The sequence below is a fragment of the Ursus americanus genome, chromosome 14 (genome assembly GCF_024610735.1).
Source record: "Ursus americanus isolate L20-20 chromosome 14, mUrsAme1.1.p, whole genome shotgun sequence".
Lineage (NCBI taxonomy): Eukaryota > Metazoa > Chordata > Mammalia > Carnivora > Ursidae > Ursus > Ursus americanus.
Window position 1 is genome coordinate 8,598,098 of NC_142140.1, and position 22,199 is coordinate 8,620,296.

The 22,199-nt window shown below is 37.8% G+C and overlaps 1 protein-coding gene and 1 long non-coding RNA gene across 3 annotated transcripts; one reads left to right on the plus strand and one right to left on the minus strand.

The window, feature by feature from the left end:
* Positions 1-22,178, minus strand: THUMPD3 (THUMP domain 3 tRNA guanosine methyltransferase). Of its 2 annotated transcripts, XM_045808143.2 has the most exons (11): positions 22,084-22,178; positions 20,466-20,754; positions 19,085-19,162; positions 11,717-11,846; positions 11,370-11,635; positions 9,250-9,380; positions 6,679-6,748; positions 4,214-4,329; positions 1,334-1,444; positions 408-531; positions 1-230 (listed from the first exon to the last, which is right to left on the minus strand). In XM_045808143.2, the coding sequence occupies exons 2-11, from the start codon at positions 20,718-20,720 to the stop codon at positions 81-83; spliced, it is 1,431 nt and encodes a 476-aa protein (XP_045664099.1). In that variant the 5' UTR covers positions 20,721-20,754; positions 22,084-22,178; the 3' UTR covers positions 1-80. The 2 variants fall into 2 exon arrangements, with proteins under 2 accessions (XP_045664099.1, XP_045664096.1); XM_045808140.2 differs by having other exon boundaries at positions 11,370-11,846.
* Positions 6,745-17,514, plus strand: LOC148108908 (uncharacterized). Its single transcript, XR_015726621.1, has 2 exons — positions 6,745-8,159; positions 15,395-17,514. It is a non-coding gene; the product is annotated as an uncharacterized LOC148108908 (long non-coding RNA).
* Positions 22,179-22,199: the final 21 nt, after the last annotated feature.

A 22,199-nucleotide genomic window follows, 5' to 3' on the forward strand; every position in this document is an offset into this window, starting at 1 on the left:
TTTAAACTGCAAACTGCAATTTTATTAATACTAACATTCCTAGTGTTGGGAGGCACAAACAACCATCTTCATTCTTTGCATCACCAAGGAGTCCTTTCCCCATCTTGTTCCGAAGGATGAACAAAAGCCTGAGGTGTACGTTTCAGAAGATAAACTGCTGCATGAAGACCCCCTATGTTCACCCAGACAGTATGTACCTTCCGCCAAACATGTCCCATTCCAGATAATGCCTGTGTATACACAAAAAGGACAAGTAATTAGCAGAAAATCTGTAGACCAACAACAGTCTAGTTGGTAGGAAGAAACCATGGGGGAAGAGGAAAAAAAATCCTACTCAAACTAATGTCCCTAAGTTTAAAAGATCCTAAAGTTGCCACAGGGTGAATTTTGAGGCTAATTTACAGTACCTTGGTAAAGCACTTCTTGTCCTGAGTAAGCAGTGCAGCTCGGCCTGTCCCTGGTCTACAGACACGGCTCATCTCCCGTAGGCAAGCTGGATAAAGGTTCCAGTTTCTCTTCTTGGAGCCCATCCTATAAAAGAAGGTCCAGTGAATCAAACACTTGGTAGATAAACATCTAGAACTATATGAAATGAGAAATAAAAACTCATTACAATAAGAAAATGCTGAAGCCTAAAAAATAGTTGCCCTTTAGAAGCCAGGGCTTTGCCATTATATGCCAATAAAATGAGTAATCTGACTTATTAGTAAATGGCTTAGAAATATGAAACAGATGAACTGGCTACAGAACAATTTTTTTTGACAACTATAATAGTTATATAAGTTGTCCTCTTAATGACTGTAATAAACAGATTACATAAACCAAACCAATGATGAGAAAACATTTATCCTGAGAATTAGAACCAAGTTTTCCTCAACCTTTGTGAAGTATCCTGTAATTCAGCAATGGGCCAGGAAGTGGATTAACCTGTGATGGTCAGGATCAGAATGTAGTTAATTCATGGGTTCTCATAAGAAACAAAATGGGTTTATCCATCATATTACAATTTTTTTAAAGATTTATTTATCTTAGATAAATAAAAATCTTAGAGAGATAGCATGTGAGATAGAACACAAGCAGGGGGAGCAGCAGGCTCCCTGCTGAGCAAGGAGCCCGACTCGGCTTGATTCCAGGACCCTGATATCATGACCCAAACCAAAGGCAGACACCTAACTGAGCCACCCAGGTGCCCCTATCATGTTATAATAAGTGAAAATGCTCTAAGTCTACTAAAAGGAATTGAAGATTTCTGATTGAATAAGCTCTTAGAAGCTAAGATGGGTACTAGTTTAACAGGTGAAGGTAAAACTCATTTTTAAAAGCCAAATCCCACCTTTTTCCAAATGGCATGTCTGTTACAATAATGTCCACAGTGCCAGTTCTCAATGGCAGATTGCAGATATCCCACTGAACAGCATCTATGGGCAAGCCCCAGGACACTTCGCTATGGGGACAAAGGAAATGTGCTTATTTTGAAGTATGAAATCTGAAAACATTTCTGAAGAGACTGCTATAAAATACAAAATGCTACTCAAATGATACTATCAGTGACAACATTAACAATAAGCAAAATTTTTAAACCAAAATGTAGGAAGAAAGCATAAGCTCATATGATAAAACTTCTCTAATGACAAAATCTGTAATGACAATTTAAAAAATGGTTAAGACTGGTTTCAAAAGATGTCTGGTTTCATCTACAATTTAAGAAAACCAATTAAGGGTAAACAAAACTGCAAGACAACTGTAAAAGTGACTGCCAACAGTAATGAAGCAGTAAATTATATAACTGAGAATGTAAAACATCAATGAACACAGGAAAAAAGATTATGAGGTGACACATCTAAAGCTTGGTAATCTCTCAATAACAGGAGACCTAAAGAAATAGATTACGTAAAACTAGTAAAATAGAGATATTTGTTTTAAAATTAAATATGTATCACACAATGAAAAAAAGACAAAAAGCTTGAAAAAACATGACAAAAGACAAAGGATATAAATGATCTAAATCCTCATTAAGGCAAAGCTGCTGGTATAAGAAACAGAACAGGCAATAATACACAGGCTAAGAATTAAAGACAAAGATTGTGAGCAGAAATGAATGATTATCCTGTTGAAAGTTAAGAATTTAAGAGAAAATGCGCAATAAAGGCAGTCACTCATGGAGAAAAAGCACAGATTGTTGAAAAGAGGCATATTAATCACAATCACAGGCACCAATAACTGCAACAAAAGTGAACAAAAAATATTAAAAATCAAAATAGATTGACAGAAATAGTATAGGTAGAATAGACAAAAAAGGTACAGAGTGTCTGAAAAATAAGATAAAATATACAGAAAATAGGAATAATTTGTTTAAAAATGTTTTATCAGGTTTCAAAAAAACTGGTGATGTACTAAGCCCCAAGAAAATTTGAGTAAATAGGCAACAAAATGTACCATAAAAATTCGTCAGTAAAACAAATTAAAACCTTTCGACTACTTATGTACAGAAAATGATCTAAACCCTTGCTTTTCAAAGTTGGGTCATGGCCCAGCAGCATCAATATCACTGATAAACTTGCTAGGAAATGCAAACTCCCAGGTCCCACCTGAAACCTACTAAATCTGAATCTAGTTAACAGGATCCCCAGGTGACTCATATGCACATTAAATTTTGAAAAGCACTGCCCTAAACAACTAGATCAGGGAGACAAGTACACAACCAACAAAAATAGAGAAAATTTTACCATTGAAAAGAGCATATAACTTAAAATTTTAAATAACGAATTTTAAAAAACCTCAATAGGAAATAGGAATAAAGAAACAAGCAGTGAGCATAAAAACACAGAACAAACAGCATATGAAAGAACTAAACAAAGCACTGCTGATTCTAATCAAAACAGAAAAAAAATAAGAGAATTATCAACATACAGACATAAAATAGTATGAGGCATACCATGTATAATTTATAAATAGGAATATCTGCATCAAATGGATATATATATATATATATTTTTTTTTTTTTTTAAACCACTGATTTCTATTTACAGATATAAACCTCATGTTAAGGGTTACAGAGGCAGCTGTTTCTAGGTTTGGTAAGGCCAATTATAGGATATACTTCCCTGGGCTATGTATTCAGGATATGCAACATCTGTACAATTCAACAAATATGCTGACCACTACCTACTCCGGCCACTTCCTAAGAAGATAAAGGGCACCAGCAGAGGAGAACACAGAAACAATTTATGAGGCCTCTGGTGAGAAATTGAAGACCAACTGACATTTCAACCAATTCTTCCAAAGACCGATGAAACTGAAAGAACAGTGAAAGGCTGGCACAGGTGGCATCACTGAATGTAACCTGGAGTAGTGGGCCAGGGCTTAAGATACTGTAACAACAGACAGATAAAAAAACAAAATTTCCCAGACACCAATGGACTTCCAGGGCACAGATAAGATACAGCTGAAGGAATATACAGCTTAGAATATTTTGCTTGCAGGAGAAAGGATTTTGGAGGAGTGGAAGAGGAGGAGGGGGAGTTTTGGTAGCCCTTCAAATGTCTGATGCCAAGCATCGTGTGACACAGAGCTAGATTTTTCTTTATGGATCCAAGTGGGTCTAAAACAAATCTATAGAAGGTACAGAGAGGAATTCAGTTCCCTAAAGGCATGACTAGCACTGCAAGCTGTGCAAAGACAGAACTGACAGCCTTCAGAGACAGAGTCATCATAGATGGTGACACAGCCTTGAAGGCCATTGATCAGGATCTCCTATAGGACATTTAGGTAATGTGGAAATGGCTTTCAGGTTTCTTCCAACTCTGAGACTGCTTTAAAGTGCCAAATAGAGGAAAGGCTAAATAAACTAGAATTTCTACGCAAATATGCAGTCATTTTTAAAAGACTATATAAAAATACTCAAAGTATCTGAAAATTTGTAAAATTAAAATGAATCAACACAGTATTTTTCCACTATGTAGGAAAAAAGATATACAAATAAGAGAAAGGAAGAGAGAAATGAACACAGTTGCACTGGGTGGGGAAATTATAAATAAATATTTTTATAAGTTATTTTCAATAAATGGGTTTTAAAATTTAATGGAGTCTCACAGTATGTTCATTTTAGTTATAATAATGTCACCATGCACTGGAGGTAATGAATTCATAAAGTCAACATGAAATGTGATTATCTAAGTCATAAGAAATGCTACAAAATCTTTTAAATTTTTACCCTTCTTTAATTTGGCTCTTGGTCAATAAGGATGAGATGTTATTTGCTGCTCTATCCACAGCCAACGGATTATTATCACCAGCAATATGATAACAGTTGGACCATTCAGTAGCCCCCTAAAAGACAATAGTATATATTAAAACCGAAGTAGCAAACTGTAAAAAACAAAAAAACAAAAAACCACCTATAAATGATTAACGGGAAAACCATTTCAATTGACTGTCAATAAACTAGACAATCCAATCCAATAATCCAGTGCTTTTCTAAAGTGGTAGAACACTGCATGTTGTCAACTTTCCTATTCCCCTTGCTTGAAAAGCCTTCCTGTTCTTTCTCACTTGAATTTTTATGCATCTTTCAAGACCTAGCTCAAATGTCATGCTTTCTCACATCAACCCCAACTCTCCAAGCTGTCTCTCACTTGCCTCCCTAACCCAAAGCACTTTGTACATACTCTGTCATTCCATTTGTTTTTAATTATTTCTATACCTGTCTGCCTTTCAAAGAATCTCCCTAAGAACAAGTCTGATATTTTATTAAATCCCTCAGGCAGCAGTGTCTGGCACATAGTAATAAGCATTACAGACCTGAAATACAAACATGGTTTGAAAAACTTAACCAAATTAAAGTGACCAGCCTATACCCTTTTGTGATTACAGGATTTTATATAATCTGATATATTGGGGTATTTGAAAATTTCAAAATAAAATGTAATATCCACTGCACACGCCTTTGAATGACAACCACTACATCTCTAAAAAGATTCTGTAATGTTAGTCAAAAACATGTCAACAGAACATAAATACCAATGTTACATATCATTTGTGGAATGATGGTAACACCCTACCCAAGGCTGAACAAGGTTCTATGTAGATTCACAGAAGGTTTCTGACACGAAAACAGAGGAAGTTCTGCCCTCTGTTCAGGGATGAGGAACAAATACCCCTTCCTTTGTAAATAGTAATACACCCATATCCATGAACACAAGGCTTCATTGTCTTTTCTTTTGCCCACACACTTGAGGGTGACATAGAGGGGATGTAGAAAAGATCTACAGAATTTGATGAAAGCCTCTCAGGTAATTCTGATTCCTCAACACTCATTTTTTCGTCTAAATCTGTTTAGACTTTCAGCCTCTGAAAGAGATGGATTTTGCAGTACTTCCAAATTTTAAAAGGAGAACTCTAGATCACTATTTTATACTTGGGTGAACAATTCTGTATACATACCCTGTCAATTCCTTTCATAACTTTGTTCATTCTGATCATATATCAGTTTAGATTTTTCTATATTAACATCCGCAGGTCTATTCTTACATGGAAAGACCTCACCCATTTTCTGTATCTTTGCAGGAAGGGGGGGGCTCTTCTGGACCCTCTCTAGCTCTGTTGTATATTTCTTGACATGTGGTGACTTTCCCTTCTATTTCAGACATAGGTACATCATGGTTTAATGCTAGAGAGGACACTTTGCTTTTCCTGGAATTCTTGACAACAACTGAGTTTTCTCTATGGGCAGCTCTTTAGTCAGAGTAAATTTCTAACTCACACTATCAGAAAATAGTAGTCATCTAGACTACCAAGATTTTCTTCTGGGATTTTAACTCCCAGATGACACATGTCATTTTCTGATTGCAGTTTGGATTATTTTTCCCTTTGTGGGTTGCTTTGGACTTGTTCATCTGTCCAGTTTCTGCCCACTCACAGAATCTATGTATCTCCTTGCAGTTTATTCCCACTGGCTTTAGATATACTCTATGTAGGAAATTACTATGTCTCATAAATTTAAGCAATTTTTTAAAATAAATTTAATTTTAAAGAGGAGCACCCTCTTCCAAATTATTTTTAAAGTTTTGATAATACTGATTCAGTGAGACTCTCCTGTTAAATGTTCTCCACTTAGAAAATGCCTTTCCATTTCCTGCTTTGCTTTAAGCAGTTCTTGAGTCCTCTTAGTATCACAATAATTTTGAAAACTATTTAAGAGCATTTGTGTGTAACCATGTTAGACTTCCTGAAAAATCTAACATTCATAGGTTTCTCCATTTTACAATTATATTTACTCCAACAGCCTATGTAGATTAAGAAGCATAATCTCACTTTATAGAGATGGAACACCTTCCTCCAGTTTATGCTTGTGCCTTCGAGTCTACCAGCTTTTCTTTTATAAAAAAGGGACTCACCAGTTTGCAACTCTCAGCTCCTCTGTAATCCACTGAGTAACCATCACTTACAATCTACCAGTCCTTAGCTAATTGTAATAAGTGGTTATATCCTTCACACAAAATCCCAGCTTTACTAGTGCAATTTCTTTTTTAATTTTTTTTTTAACTAGTGCAATTCTTTTAAAACTCTTGGGTCCACTGACCCAACCCTGATGACTTCATTATGTGTAATTTGCCCATTAGTTCTAGAATATTCTAGATGTATCACTTGCTTATCTAAAAGGTAAAGAAACGTTTTTACCTCTATTGGTATTGCTCCTGTTCCACACATCGGATCAACTATTATATCGGTAGGTTGAGGAGCACAGAGCCTACAGAAGAGAAAACAACCTATATGAAAAGACTTCAGTCAATAGCTGGGGCTTTCACACTATTCCTGAAGCTATAAGATCGAGGACCTATTATGCTAGCATAAAGGAATACCAATCAATATTCATTTTAAAAATCAATTTGTAATTAAGAGATTGAATCTATATCCTAGAGCTAAAAAAAAATTACATATAGCTAAAAGTACCCTCTGACTCATCCAAAATCACATTTCACTGACAGATGGAATTTACTTCCAGATCTTTTAATATATACCTGTATATCTATCTATCCATTCATGTCTTAGGAAACAGTGTTATTTTGTATATAAACCTGTATTGTTCCCTAAGAAAAAAAAGTCTCAACTGTGTTTCAAGTAAACATGTACTGATAAGTATCGATAATAAGTTTACTGGCAATTAGACATTTAGTATTGCTTTCCTTATGAATTTAACTTTAAAGGTAAGAACCTTGCCAAAAATAACTGCTTTACTTTGAACACTCAGTATTTGCCAGGCCATGGATTTAAGCTCTTTGCATGCATTATCTCATTTAATCTTTTTAACAACCCTTCAGTTTTTCTGTGGATTCCCCAAGATTTCTTAGTATCTTTCCCATAAATACCCCCTCCTATGCGATTATCAGGTTTTTTTTTGTTTTACTTTGTTTTTTATCTTGAACTAGCTTACTTAGGTTTCTAATAGTTGCACCCAAAAGAACTCTCCATGTTCCTGGTTCCTACCATAATGCCTGGCAATACATAGTGTTTGGTAAATGAATGAAGGAAGACTGGGAGCTGTTCCTTTATCAAATGGGCCCAGTAGGGGCACCTGGGTGGCTCAGTCGTTAAGCATCCGCCTTCAGCGCAGGGCGTGATCCCGGCGTTCTGGGATCGAGCCCCGCATCAGGCTCCTTCACTTGGAGCCTGCTTCTTCCTCTCCCACTCCCCCTGCTTGTGTTCCCTCTCTTGCTGGCTGTCTCTCTGTCAAATAAATAAATAAAATCTTTAAAACAAAACAAAACAAAACCACAACAAATGGTCCCAGTATTCTATTACTGTCATTGTATTGATAGGTTTCAACTGTGCTGAACTGTGACTCCATGGATGAGTGAAAGAGGAAGCAAAGACTGTAAGAAAAGGAAATAAAATTAATAATCAAAAAACAATTTATACTAGGATATACCAGACACTATCTGACAGGTATTAAGCATATATTTCTACATCTACTCCTCACTAACAATCCTTTAAGTCTCACACCAAACCCATTTGGCAGTCTGGAGAACAAAAACCTAGAGAAGACAACTTGTCCTAGAGGTGGAAAGAAGCACCCAATAAAAGGGCAAAGGACAAACGAGAAAGAAAGCGAGGTCTTGCACTTGAAAAACTGGAAAATCCTGGATGGTTCCTGAGATACTGTGAGTATAAATTTTTAAAATATTAGTAAAAGCTCCCTGTGTTCATTTACACATTATATACATTTTTTGCCCCCCACCTCCACCCTATATAATACACATTTAAAATATCTCTACTTTCAGGGCACCTAGCTGGCTCAGCTGGTAGAGCATGTGACTCTTGATTTCCGGGTTGTGAGTCTGAGCCCCATAATGGGCTTAGAGATTACTTAAAATAAATAAATAAAATTAAAAATATAAAAATCTCTGCTTTCATCTGCTTCATGGCACAGAAATGAAACACAGCAAAATCTGCTGTATTTTCCAACACACAGTATATCCTTTATAAACAGAAATGTTCAGGGGCAGATGAAAACTACTATTCTCATTTTAAAATCAAGAAAATGGAGATGGTAGTTAAGTGATGTTTTCAGGATTACAAGGAATCAGCAATGGATACAAGAGAAAGAAATAGATCTTTAGCTTTTATCCTGTTTATTCACTAAATTCCAACACAGTACTTAACAAAAAATTCAAGTGTTTTAAAGGGAAAATTCAAATCAAGGTGTCATTTTTTAAAAAAAGATTTATTTTTTAAAATATTTATTTATTTGAGAGAGAGAGAGAGAGACAGCAGGGGGAAGGGGAGAGGGAGAAGCAGACTCCCTACTGAGTGGGAAGCCTGATGAGGGGCTTGATCACCTGACCTGAAATCATGACCTGAGCTGAAGTCAGACACTTATGAAGTCAGACACTGATGAGGGGCTTGATCACCTGACCTGAAATCATGACCTGAGCTGAAGTCAGACTGAGCCACCTAGGCACCCCATGATTTATTTATTTATTTTAGAGAGAGAGAGAGAGAGAGAGAGCGCGCGCGCGCGTGCTCACAGGAGCAGGAGGGGCAGAGAGACAAAGAGAGTGGGAGGGGGTCGGGGGAGGGAATCCTCAAGCAGATTTTCCGCTGAGCACAGAGCCCAACATAGGGCTCTATCCCAGGACCCTGAGATCATGCCTGAGATCAATCAAGAGTCAGACACTGAACCAACTGAGCCACCCAGGTGCTCCCCCGCAAGGTGTCACTTTAATCTAGATGGCAAACCCATTCTCTTACCTAAGCATCCCATAGGCAAGAGTAGATCTAAGAGTTGTAGGTCCAAAATGTGTGATATTTCTTCGGTGGAGACTCTCTTCTGTCAATGCAATGCCCACAACAATTTCACTATCATGGATGTTCAAAAGAACCTACAAAAGAAAAACAACAGAGAATAAAATAGGGGCACCTGGCCGGCACAGTAAGCAGAGCATGCGACTCTCAATCTCGGGGTTGTGAGTTCGAGCTTAGAGCATAGAGAATGCTTAAAAATAAAATCTTAAAAAGAAAAAAGAATAAAAGTTTTAGGACTGTTCACCCTGCACTTTTACTAAAATTAATTAAATTTTTTTTACTTTATTATTGAGCCATACTTTGCATAAAGTGGACAAATCTCAAGTATACAGTGCAGGGAATTTTTACCTATATACACTGTTTAACTGCCACTGAGATAAAGATATACAGTATTTCTAGCACATGCCATAAGGCTCCCCTTGTCCTCTGACAGTCGGTATCCACGCAAAGTAATCATTAATCTGACTACCACCACTACAAATTAATTTTCTTTTTTTGAACTTCATATAAATTAAATCATCTAGTATGTACTCTTAAGTTTTAAAACCTGTTTTATTCTTTTCATTCACTGTAAGTTACTATAAGTCGATATCCCCTGAATTTTTACAATACCAACATATTTCGTAGGTTTATGGGTTTTTTGAAATTTTAACTTTTTTGGAAAAGGTTCCAAACATACAGAAATGCTACTAGAACACTTGCACAATGAACTCCTAAATATACCCTGCATTTAGATTAACCAACTGCTGACATTTGCTTTATCACCCATTATTTTCTTACTTTGTGTGTTTTTAAATTTGTCTCAAGAATGCCTACACTTTATCCTATTGTTTTTCTAACACACGGTGAAATATAAACTATTCAAGTAACAAACATTCTCCGGTCTTTCACGTAACGTGATATTAACAGCAGCAGCTGACACTTATCTAGCACTTCCTATATGCAAGCCACTCTTCTACACACTTCACATTCATTACCTCATTTCACATTCACATCCTCCAAGCTAGATATCTTTTTTTAAAAGTATAGTTGACACACAATGTTACACTAGTTTCAGGTGATCTAGGTATTACTATCTTCCTTCTAAAGATAAGGAAACTGAGGCACAAAGAGATCCCCTTACTTGCCCAAAGCCATACAGCATTGAAGCTGGGATTTGAATCCAGGCAGTGTGACTTCAGAATCTGCTCTGAGCCCTCCTGCTAACTTTTGGACATTACTGTTCTAGTTAGCCTAGGCATTCTCATACAGCTATTACATCAAAAAAAGAAATGGAGATTGTTCTTCTGATTTGATATGCAAGGAAAGTGTACAGAGAGAATAAGTGACTTGCCCCAGATTCAGGAGTCCCAAAAGCAACAAAAAATGACTTCTTGGTAAAAATGTCAGCTGCTAGGGGCTTAAGCTGTCAGAGATTTAAAGACTACTTAGCATGGCCCACATGTGAATCACCTGTTTAGTAGAAGACTGAGACCGAGAGTAAGCGTGCAAAAAGAGGCATCTGGGCTTGCAGATCTAGCAGAATTTAAGAAAGGGAAGAGCTGCCTATAGGATAAGTATTAGCAATGATGTCCTGATATTAGGAGGTTGGGGTTTATTTTAAAAATGTACTCCACCTTTTTTTCAGTAGTAAAACTCTACAACCAAGACACAAAAAACCAAAATAACTGCTTTAATCTGGTTGGATTTTATAATCTGAAAGTCCACATAATACAAAAAGTACTAGATTAAAAAACTCAAGTCTTAATAGCTCCCATCTACTGAGCACTTAGTATATAGCAGGTAACACACCAAATACCCAAAATGTATTATCTCACTTAATTTTCAGGACACACTTAGAAAGTATATGCTACTGCTGGCTCCATTTGAAACAGAGGCTCAGAGACAGTATCTTGTCCAAAGTTATGCAGTTGTAGAGTCAAAATCTGAATCTAGATTTGTCTCATAGCCCATGCTCTTGTTAAACACACCCTATTAGCACTGTGGCCGCAATTTAGCTGCCCATAACTAAAAATGCTACCTGTGAGTGGCCTTCCTGAATCATCATAATTGGAGCCCGTACATACCTCCACATCAAAGTTGGTCATGTCAGCCTTCCACTTAAAGTAATCTTGAACAGCACCCCCAAAATCTCTTGCGGCCTCATTTGAGGAAAAGCAATGTTTCTCTCCTGCCCGGTTGCATGTGACTCTAAACTTCAGCATTTTAGGATGAGTTTCTTCTTTTGAACTTTCATCCTTCTCGTCTTTGTAAGATGCCAAATCATCACCTACTAATGTTGATATCTCTTCTTTGATGGCTGGATTTTCATAATAGTCTAAGATATGGGAATCTAAGGTATTGTTAGTGAATCCTTTTTTACCATCTGTCTCATCTATTTTGTCTCCTTGTCCATTATTAATCTTCTCTTTACCTGTATTCTGATTTATCTTTTTGCGCTTTGTTTTTTTTTTCTTGAAATTGGTGTTAATTTTCCATACTTTTAAAGGGTCTGACCATGGAAGCTTCCCAGCCAGTTCTTCGAAATCCTTTAGAACTTCTTCCTATAAAGGACAGAGAGTGAAATCCATGCATCTCTGACCACTTTCTGAACAAATCCCTACCCTTTGCCTATACATTAATCATTACATTGGGGGTGGCAGGAGTGCAGAACAAAAGAAGAAATAAGATAATGTCTACGATTAAGGAAATTAAAATTTCACTGAAAATTAAGATATATACAAATTAAGCAACTGAAGAATACCAGACCAGCAAATCAGAAGTTGGGCTGTAAGATTAAAATATAAGCAATCAGAAACTATTAAAAATGGTTACCTCTAGAGAGGGGAAGTGGGTGGATGAAAAACAGGGTAGGGAGGGCAATTTACCTCTCACTGACTAATTTTCTTCTGAATTTTGTGCTATTATTATATACTACTTTTAAAAGTAATTTTTAAAAAAAGTAGTATTATTTATTTACTTATTTTTTAAGTAATTTCTACACCCAACATTGGGCTCAAACTCACGACCCCGAGATGAAGAGTTGCACACTCCACCGACTGAACCAGCCAGGTGCCCCTAAGGAAGTATTTTTTAAAAGGAAAAAGAAACCAGAAGCAGTGAAAAATTACCTACCCAATTTTTAAATAGCACCCAGAATCATCTTTTTATTTTATTTTTTATTAAGATTTTATTTATTTATTTGACAGAGACAGCCAGCGAGAGAGGGAACACAAGCAGGGGGAGTGGGAGAGGAAGAAGCAGGCTCCTAGCAGAGGAGCCTGATGTAGGGCTCGATCCCAGAATGCCGGGATCACACCCTGAGCCAAAGGCAGACACTTAACGACTGCACCACCCAGGCGCCCCAGAATCATCTTTTTAAAAAGTAAATCTGATCATGCTTAAAGCCCCTCAACAGCTTCCCACCGCAAATAAAAAATCTAAATTCCTTAAAGAGCCCACCATAATCTGACCTCTGCCTATCTCTCTTACATCACTTCAGGACTGTTCTCTTCCTCCCTCCCTCCCTTTTCACCTCTACTTTGAAGATACTTGCTTCATGTGGTCTCTGCACTGCTGGCTCCCTTCTCATTATTAATAGTAATTTAAAAGGCATATCCTCTGAAAGACCTGCTTTTCATAAAGCAGTCCTCTCAAGTCATTCTCTTCCCATTTTATTTTACAGAGCTTAGCATTAGCTGAAGTTATTAGGTTTATGTTTTGTTCACCATCAAGGCTTCTCCTAGAAGTAGGGTGGAAAGGACCTTACCTGTCTTGACCACAGCTATTAGCCACATGTGTAGAACAGTGCATGGCATACAAACAGCGCTCAATAAACGGCTACTGGATAGTGTCATTAAATGTTGAAATGGGTGGTGCAGAGCCGTGCTGTCCAATTCAGCAGCCATTAGCCACATGTAACTATGGAAAGTAAAATGAGGGGCACCTGGGTGGCTCAGTCAGTCAAGTGTCCACCTTCAGCTCAGGTCATGATCCCAGGGGCCTGGGTCTGAGAGCCCAGGGAAGCCTGCTTCTCCCTCTCCCTCTGTCCCTCCCCTGTTTGTGCACGCTCTCTCTCTCAATTAAATAAATAAAAATTTTTAAAAATAAAAGAATAAAAAATAATAATTAAAAACAAGAAAGCAGAATAATTTAAAATGAAATGCTCAGGGGCACCTGGCTGGTCAGTTGGTAGGACATGTGACTCTTGATCTCAGGGTCATTACGTTCAAGCTGCACACTGAGCATAGCGCTTATTTAAAACAAAAACAAAAACAAAAAAAAACCCCAAAAAACCTCAGTTTCTCAATCACATGAACCATATTTCACATACTAATGGCTAGTGGTTACTGTGTTAGATAGGGCAGACCCAAAACATTCCAGTAAGAAAGTTCTACTGCAGAGTGCTGATATAGAAAGTATATGCTACTGACAATCAAATTAGAAAGAGATCAGTGTTCACTGATGGAACTGAGACTTGAAATAGAGAGGAGTGAAGGTTTTGTTTATAAAGGGTATCTACAGGAATTGGAGGCTTAATGTGATGGAGAACACTGGCACAGCCCTTTTTTCTCCAGACACCAATCTAAACACCACCACCAACAGAAATATCGACTTTATCTTAATAGAATCTACATGAGACCTGTAACCTTGAACCATAACAATTCTAACATAAGAATTCCCAAGTGTAGTGAAGATCAAAGAGAGGTGGAGGAAGACACCAGAGGGAGAATGCCTATAGATTTCAGACAAAGGTTAGAGCAATCTGGGGGGCCTGGTGGCTCAGCCAGTTAATCATCTGCCTTTGGCTCAGGTCATGATCTCAGGGTCCTCGAGCCCCATGTCGGGCTCCCTGCTTAGCAGAGTGTCTGCTTCTCCCTCTCCCCTTACCCCTCCCCCTGCTCATGCTCTCTCTCACCAACAAATAAATTAAATCTTAAAAAAAAAAAAAAAAAATGGTTAGAGCAGTCTGCAAAGTTATAGCAAATAAACTGTTCTTTGGAATAAGCAGAGAAGTATGTATACTGACAGAAGGAGCTTCCCTGGACTCATTTGTACCAAGAACAAGCAAGGGAGAGAAATGGAGGCTAAACAAGGAATCTTACGGACATGCTCTATTTGCTGTGTTGATAAGGTGGAGCTGGGGAGAGATGTTTTACATTGTAAATAACCCTGGAGCTGCTGATCTCTTCAGGTTAGAGAGAGAAGTACTGGTTAAAAGAACTTATGCAATAGTATGGAAATTATACCTCAATAAAGCTATTAAAAAAAAGAAGGAAGAGAGAGAGACCTCAATCACCTACAACCCTTTGTCAGAAGGGACTTAACAGTGAAGCGGGGGAATTTCTTGCTGGCCTGGAACAGTTCCTGGTTTCTCCCACAGGAGCCTCCTATCAATAGCAGGTCCAGGAGGAACTTCCTCATTCACAGATGAGCAATCATCAAAAGTTATCAGCATGAGATTTATGTGAACATAAGAAAGGACAAAAAAGGAAAGGAACAGAAAAACAAAGGGCAGACAAAAAACGCTGACCAGAAAGACAAAGCCACAGAGCAGCTGAAAACTGTGATCAAACATACTGACATGATAGAAAAAAAATGGAATGAGGAAATACCTTGGTAAAATAAGAGTTCCAAGTAGGGATATAAAAGCAGAAAGAAGATGAGGTGTGACACCATGAAAAGATGAAACAGAAGCTTGTACAGTTCAAAGAATCAAGTGGAATAAAAACCATTGCAAAATGAAGACCATATTGAAAGCACCACATACAAAAGACACTGCTGAAAACACAGTAAGGGATGTGGAGAAAGGTAAAGCGAATACAATGGAAGTGGGTAAAAAGTAAAAAAAAGATTAAAGAAAATCTTAAAACATGAAAGGAAGTCAAGAGATCCTATATATGTGTAACCGGTTTATCTGTAAGAAAGGACTGGAGATAATGAAAGAAAACAATTTAGGGGCGCCTGGCTGGCTTAGTTGGTAGAGCATGTGACTCTTGATCTCAAGGTTGTGAGTTTGAGCCCCACACTGGGTGTAAAGCTTACTTAATTAAAAAAATAATAATTCAAGAAAAATTTCAAGTAATGTATGTGGATGTTAACTTCTCTACAGGCTGACATGTCCTGACAAGGAATTACTGACAATGAGACACATCCTGGTGAACTTGTAAGACTTCAGAGATTAAAAATAAAACCTGGACATGAAGCAAAAATATCAAGACAGCAACAAATAAGGGGGAAAAAAAACCAAGATGGCTTCGGAATTTTCCATGGCAACATCTGATGTCAGAAGAAAAAGAATACTGCCTACAATATTTTTCAGGAAGAAAAGCATGACTCCAAATTTTATACTTAAACTATTCATCAAACATAAAGGAGAAAAACAATCATTTCTGAACTCATGCCATTCAAGAGATAAAAAGAAAAAAGGGATTATAACTACAGACAGAATCTGTCATTTGTAAATATCACAAATTGGAATGTAGTTAGAGGAGGAAGGAAAGAGGAGATGCTGACATCTTCCTCTGTGAAGAGATTAAAGGATACAAGTTAAAGCTGATAAGTAAATACACTTAAAAGCACTGGGGTTGGGGTACCCCAGTGGCTCATTCGGTTAAGCTTCCCACTCTTGATCTCAGCTCAGGTCTTGTTCTCAGGGTCATGAGTCCAAGCCCCATACTGGGCTCTATGCTGGGTATGGAGCCTACTTACATGAAGCCTACTTTAAAAAAATAATAATAAATAAAAAAGCACTGGGGTCAACACTAAGAAAATAATAAAACTGGAGGGCGAAAACGAAGGAGGGGAGATGTGGAAAATATGCCAACTTCATCACTGCTCTTAGTAGGGATTCAAAAAATACTACATAAAAAAGTTTAAGTTGTAGTTATGGTAACAGCTACAAATCTTACAGCCAGGGTTTCAGCACCAAACAAAACAAAAACAAAAACAAGAACAAAACCTTCCAAACTAGTGTAAAACAACGTGTAAAAACGCAAAGAAAACACATAAAGAAACTTTTAATAAGAAAAAGCAGAATGTGTGTTAACATAAATGTGACAGAACCAAGACCAAACATTTCTGACCTATCAATAAGTACTGGTAAGATAAATTATCTTATTAAACAGAAAAATGACCCTCAGATTGAATATTTACATGGATATATACAGGATATTCGCTGAACCACTGTAGTAGCAAGAATATTAAAAACCCTAATGTCCTAAATGGGAATGATTAAATTATGACGTAGTGAAATCCAACATGATACTGGCATGATCTTCAAGACAGAGGAGAAAAGGCACAGCACAAAACAGTATGTATGCCATGCTTTCATTTGTGTAAGTATATAAAATGCACGTATTTATAAAATATCTCTAGATATTTTCTAGAGGGATATCCAAGAAATTGGTAGAAATTGTTGCCTCCAGGGAGAGAACTGCATGGTCTGGAGATAGAGGAAAAAACACTTTTCACTGCATATCCTTTGGGTCTTTACAATTTTGCCCTAAGTACATGTATTACCTAGCTTAAAAAAAAACCCATATAAAGCACAGATTTTACCCTTTTTTTTTTAACAGGTTAATCAATTCATGATATCATCTGAATACTTAAAAAGAAAAGGACCTATCAGAATACTAAGTAACATGTTTTTTATAAGATATGGGAAAGTATAATGCCACAAACAATGAAACTGATGGTCCATAAAGGGAAAGGCTTAAAAATTTTTCATGGTCATCTACATGCCCTTGCACAGATCTGAAAATCTACCTTAATCCTTGTTGCTCTTCTTTTGGGACTTCCACCAGTAAACTCTTTTGTAGTTACTTACAAAGCAATTCTGAAAAGCTGGCTCATGTAGAACCATTACATAGTATCAAATTCACCTCCAAGCAGAGCTCAAAACCATGCAAAAGAATTCAAACTCTTAAGATTCCAAAAACATAGGAATTTAAGAAAATATTAATAAAGGCCAGAATTTAAGATGGAACTTTACAGGGTTTTTTAAATTTATTTTTTTATAGTTTCTAAAAACGCCTGTTAGTATTTACTCATGTATAGAATTGGCTGTTAAAATTTCCAAATACTAAGCAGCAATAATTTTCAGTAGCCTGCCTGGTATGTTCTAGTTTTATTGATATGATTCAGTTGACAATGATTATCAGAAGTCTGACAGGTTATAATACTAGTGTTGAAAGTTACATTTTTAGTTAATAAAATTTTAATCTATTTTCAGCCTGAATTCTTTTAGGTCTGGTTTTGTTTTTTCTAGCCTATGGGTTCATATCACTTTGATTGTTTATTAAATAATACTTTCGAAATCAACCTGTTGCCAATAAATAAAAACTAGAGAAGTAGGCATTATATCATAGTTTTTAAAAAGGCATTGTTTCTAATATAGGCAATAGCACTGACAGAAAAAAGTTTTCAAGCATCTGACTCCAAAAAACAATATGGAGAAATACGAAAGCCTTACTGCAATCTATTTTTCAAACTTCAACTTAGGCAGCATATCAGTATTTAGGAATCAGATGCTAAATACAAACTGGAAACAAAGCTGTTGTCTTAACAAGTAAAGGAGTATTTAGATATTATTTTGGCTTTATTTAAAAAAATGAAGTTAGAGAAGAAAGCAGGGCAAAAGCAGAACTGTGAGAGAAAGCGTTATTTGTAGATAATTCAGTCACTTAATCTTTGTTTCAGTCTGGAAGCAATTGTTTTGAAACGGTATATATAGGGGCGCCTGGGTGGTGCAGTTGTTAAGCGTCTACCTTTGGCTCAGGGCGTGATCCCGGCATTCTGGGATCGAGCCCCATGTCAGGCTCCTCCACTGGGAGCCTGCTTCTTCCTCTCCCACTCCCCCTGCTTGTGTTCCCTCTCTCGCTGGCTGTCTCTCTCTCCATCAAATAAATAAATAAAATCTTAAAAAAAAAAAAAACTTAAAAAAAAAAAAAAAGAAACCACATATATAAGCAAAGCTAATCTAAAGTATGTACCTTTTTGTAAGAAAGTCAAACAATTTATTTTGTTTGTTACACACTTCAATATTTTTCTATATTGACTTTTGTTAACTTATTTTTTGTTATTCTTTCATCTCTTACAAAAAAGATGTAACTAACATACATTATTTTAGTTTTGGGTGCACAACGTAATGATTCAATATTTGTATATATTGTGAAATGATCACCACAAAGTCTAGTTAACATCTGCCACCCTACACAGTTCTAAAAATTTTTTGTGTGATGAGAACTTTTAAGATCTACTCTATTAGCAACCTGCAAATATGTAGTACAGTATCATTAGTTATAGTCATCATGCTATACATTACATCCCCAGAACTTATTTATAATTTTAAGTTTGTCCCTTTTGACCCTCTCCCACCTGTTTTGCCCACTACCCACAATATTGATTTTTTTAAAAAACAACTCTAGGCTGGGGCGCCTGGGTGGCTCAGTTAGTTAAGTGTCCAACTCTTGATTTCAGCTGGGATCATGATCTCAGGGTTGTGGGATAAGGCCCCATACTGGACTCCATGCTCAGTGGGGAGGTGGCTTGAGATTCCCTCTCTCCTTCTCCTCCTCCTCCCCCAGTCTCTCTCTCTCCTCTCAAATACATAAATCTTAAAATAAACAAAAACAAATTTTGGAATGAGCTGTCAACAAATTTCTGATTTTTATTGTAAAAGCCTCCCAGTATTCTACATTATAAAAGCAGTAGTAATGCTAAACAATAGAATGCAAAATGTGAGAATAATTTCTTTGGGGAAGATGGCTGAAAGTCAGCTACCATGTTTGGGAAAACTCACCTTTGTTTCTTTGAACTGGTAATCTTTAAACTCCTTAACAACCACAAATAAGTTATCAACTGATCTCAGACAATGAACCTGGAGAAGGGAAAAAATGTTAGAAACAAAGTTCTAAGAAAGCTCTTGAATCACATGGACTATCAACATTTAAATACAAAATTAGGTAAAAACATTTTAAAGAAGCTAATACCAATAATTTGTACTTTAAATTTTTCCCATCTCCCCAGTCTACCATGTTTTTAGTTACGCCTTAGCTTCTATTTCCCTACAGAAATGTAAGAAGGAAGATGGAAGGATAGCTTAAAGTGCTACCAGGGAAGCACAGGTTTAGGGGAGAAAGGAAGATACAGAAAGTCAAGTGGGGCTTTATCATATTTCCTCATGGCTCCCTAGGGTACACTGTAGAGTGCAGTAGTTAAAAGCACAGGGTTTGGGGCGCCTGGGTGGCACAGCGGTTAAGCGTCAGCCTTCGGCTCAGGGCGTGATCCCGGCGTTATGGGATCGAGCCCCACATCAGGCTCCTCCGCTATGAGCCTGCTTCTTCCTCTCCCACTTCCCCTGCTTGTGTTCCCTCTCTCGCTAGCTGTCTCTCTGTCGAATAAATAAATAAAATCTTTAAAAAAACAAACAAACAAACAAAAAACCACAAAAAACACAGGGTTTGAGGTCCAGTTGTGATTACTACTGAGCAACCCTGTAGAAATTACATATTCCTAAGCCTAATGATTGATGAGGATAATAAAAGCACCTATCTTCACAAAGCTTCAGGTTATTAACTAAGACACTAGGTGGAAAATATTTGCTTGCCAATTCATCCCCCAAATATTTACTGGGTGTCTACTATATGCCAAACACTAAGAAACTGGGAGATATCAGCCCAAAAAACCCCAGACAATTCCTACTCTCACAATGCTTATATGGTAATGAGATATTGGTTAGCTTTTATTCAATTGGGATGGCAGTCTGCTGACCACTTCTCCCATTCAGTGATTCCTAATTACTTTCGAGCAAGAATTTGACATAGATTAAAAGAAAAATCTCTCCTATATGCTTTACCACCAAAGTCTAAACTTCAGCTAGATGTTGAAGTAATAAATTCAAAGATGTTTGGCAGATACTTAGAATTTCTTCAAAAGTCACAGGACTCTTTCTGGTGAAATTCATCCTCAGAAAATATTAGGATCACTTCTAAAAACATAGCAAACCTACTAGTCAAACTTACAAATCAGTACCAAATGGAAAATGCAGCAATACTTTAAAATCACTAGACGTAGGGAAGAGCAAAGAAAAGCAAAAAGGATTCAAGAGGGGTCTGTAAGCCAGAAAATAATCGTAAAATGACCTTTTTAGAAAACTATTTTAAATATTGCTTCATTCAAACCTGAGCCAGACTTTCCACTGAAATGTCAAAATATATCTTGCCCCGGTCTTTGCTGATTTTGCATGATGACCCCAATTTCTCTCTCACTTCATCTGCAGCTGTTTGCTCAAAACCAGTAGGTACAGTGGCTCCAATAGTGACTTGGAGGTGCTCAGACTCACTTCTGGGACCACTTTCTGTCACTTGTATAGAACTCCAGTTCTCATGAAGGTTCACATCCAAGAGTTGGTTAGTGGCTTCTTGAACGTCAGACATGTTGGCAGTGCTTCCAAGATTCCTAATACAGTCCCTTTAAAAGCAGTACAGAAAAGAAAAAGAGATAATGCCTAAACATTATCACTTCATATTTCAACTACAATTAAAAACACCTGATCTGGAGAGCTAGAAGAATAAAGGAACACAACTGACACCGCCATATGCAGTCAACACACCTGAATCAATATTCACCAAAGATAAAAGGATTGAAGAAAATGGGCACAGAGGACTGGATGTAAACTGCGGTATTATTTAAAAAGCAATATAGATGCTAAGGAAGAAAAGGAGACAGAGAAATAGTATTTCCACAGCATGCAATGTTTGGTTTGGGACCATCTGTGTTGATAATAGCCACCTCATAGAGTTAACAGTTCCCCAATAGAGGCTGCTAGAACACATTCAAATACATTTCTACACCTAGTCCTTTTTCAGCTAGTAGTTAAGAACATGGGGCTTTGGAACTGCAGCCATGGGTCTGAATTCTTGCCCTCACCATTCACAGGGTGAATAGCCTAAAACAAGTTTATTCTCCTATGCCTCAATTTCCTCATGTGTAAAAACGGGAATTAATTAATACCTTTCTTCTAGAGTTGCTGGGAGACTTAAGTGAGAAGAGCATACTGCCAGGCCCATGATTAAAACTTTCTAAGAGGATATCTATCTTCTTCCTGTGAAGTGGATACTGAGTCACGCGTTTAAAAAACATTAACTGAACAGCTACGATGTGAACTGCAAATGTCTGAACGTCTACTACAGGCCAGGCTCTGGGATGCATGGACTGGCAACGGTATCTGCGGATATCTGCGAATTATCTGAAACAGTAAACCAAATTTCCTGCTTATAGGCAAGGGGGGTGGGGGGCGGGGCGGAATTTAGAGAGGTGGGTAGCGAGGATCAATAGCATCACTAGATTTAAAAGGTTTTGTGACCCAAAACAACACAAGTAGGCACAGAGTACCTACACTGTTCTTGCTCTGTGACCGGGCAGGCGACAGTGTATAACACTGATAAAAGTCAGTTCCAGCCCCAAAGGAGCTCATAATCCCTGTGAATACGACTTTCATCTTCTAAATAAGGCAGCTGAAGCCCACGAAAGGACATATCCTGCCCAGGGTCAGAGAGAGCCGATCAGTGGCGCAAGCTGGGATGAAACCCACGTCTCCCGACTCACACCCGCAGGGCCCCAGTGACAGGAATCCCGGGGTGCGGGTGAAGGCCTAGAAGCAACAACACAAAAAGCTCCGCCACAGGATCGGGCTGAAGTCCAGTTCGGCGTTGGCCCGGGTGACAAGACAAAGGTCGCCCCTCCCTCCCGAGGGTCAGCGGCGCCACACCCGGCCACTCCCACCCGCCGCCCAGTTACCGGCAGCCACCGCAGACCGTTCTCGCTCCGGGACCCCGCCAGACCAGCGCGCTCAGATCACGCCGCCGGAAGCCGCCTCGACTCCCCCGGAAACGGAAGTCAGGCTGCGCGGTCCC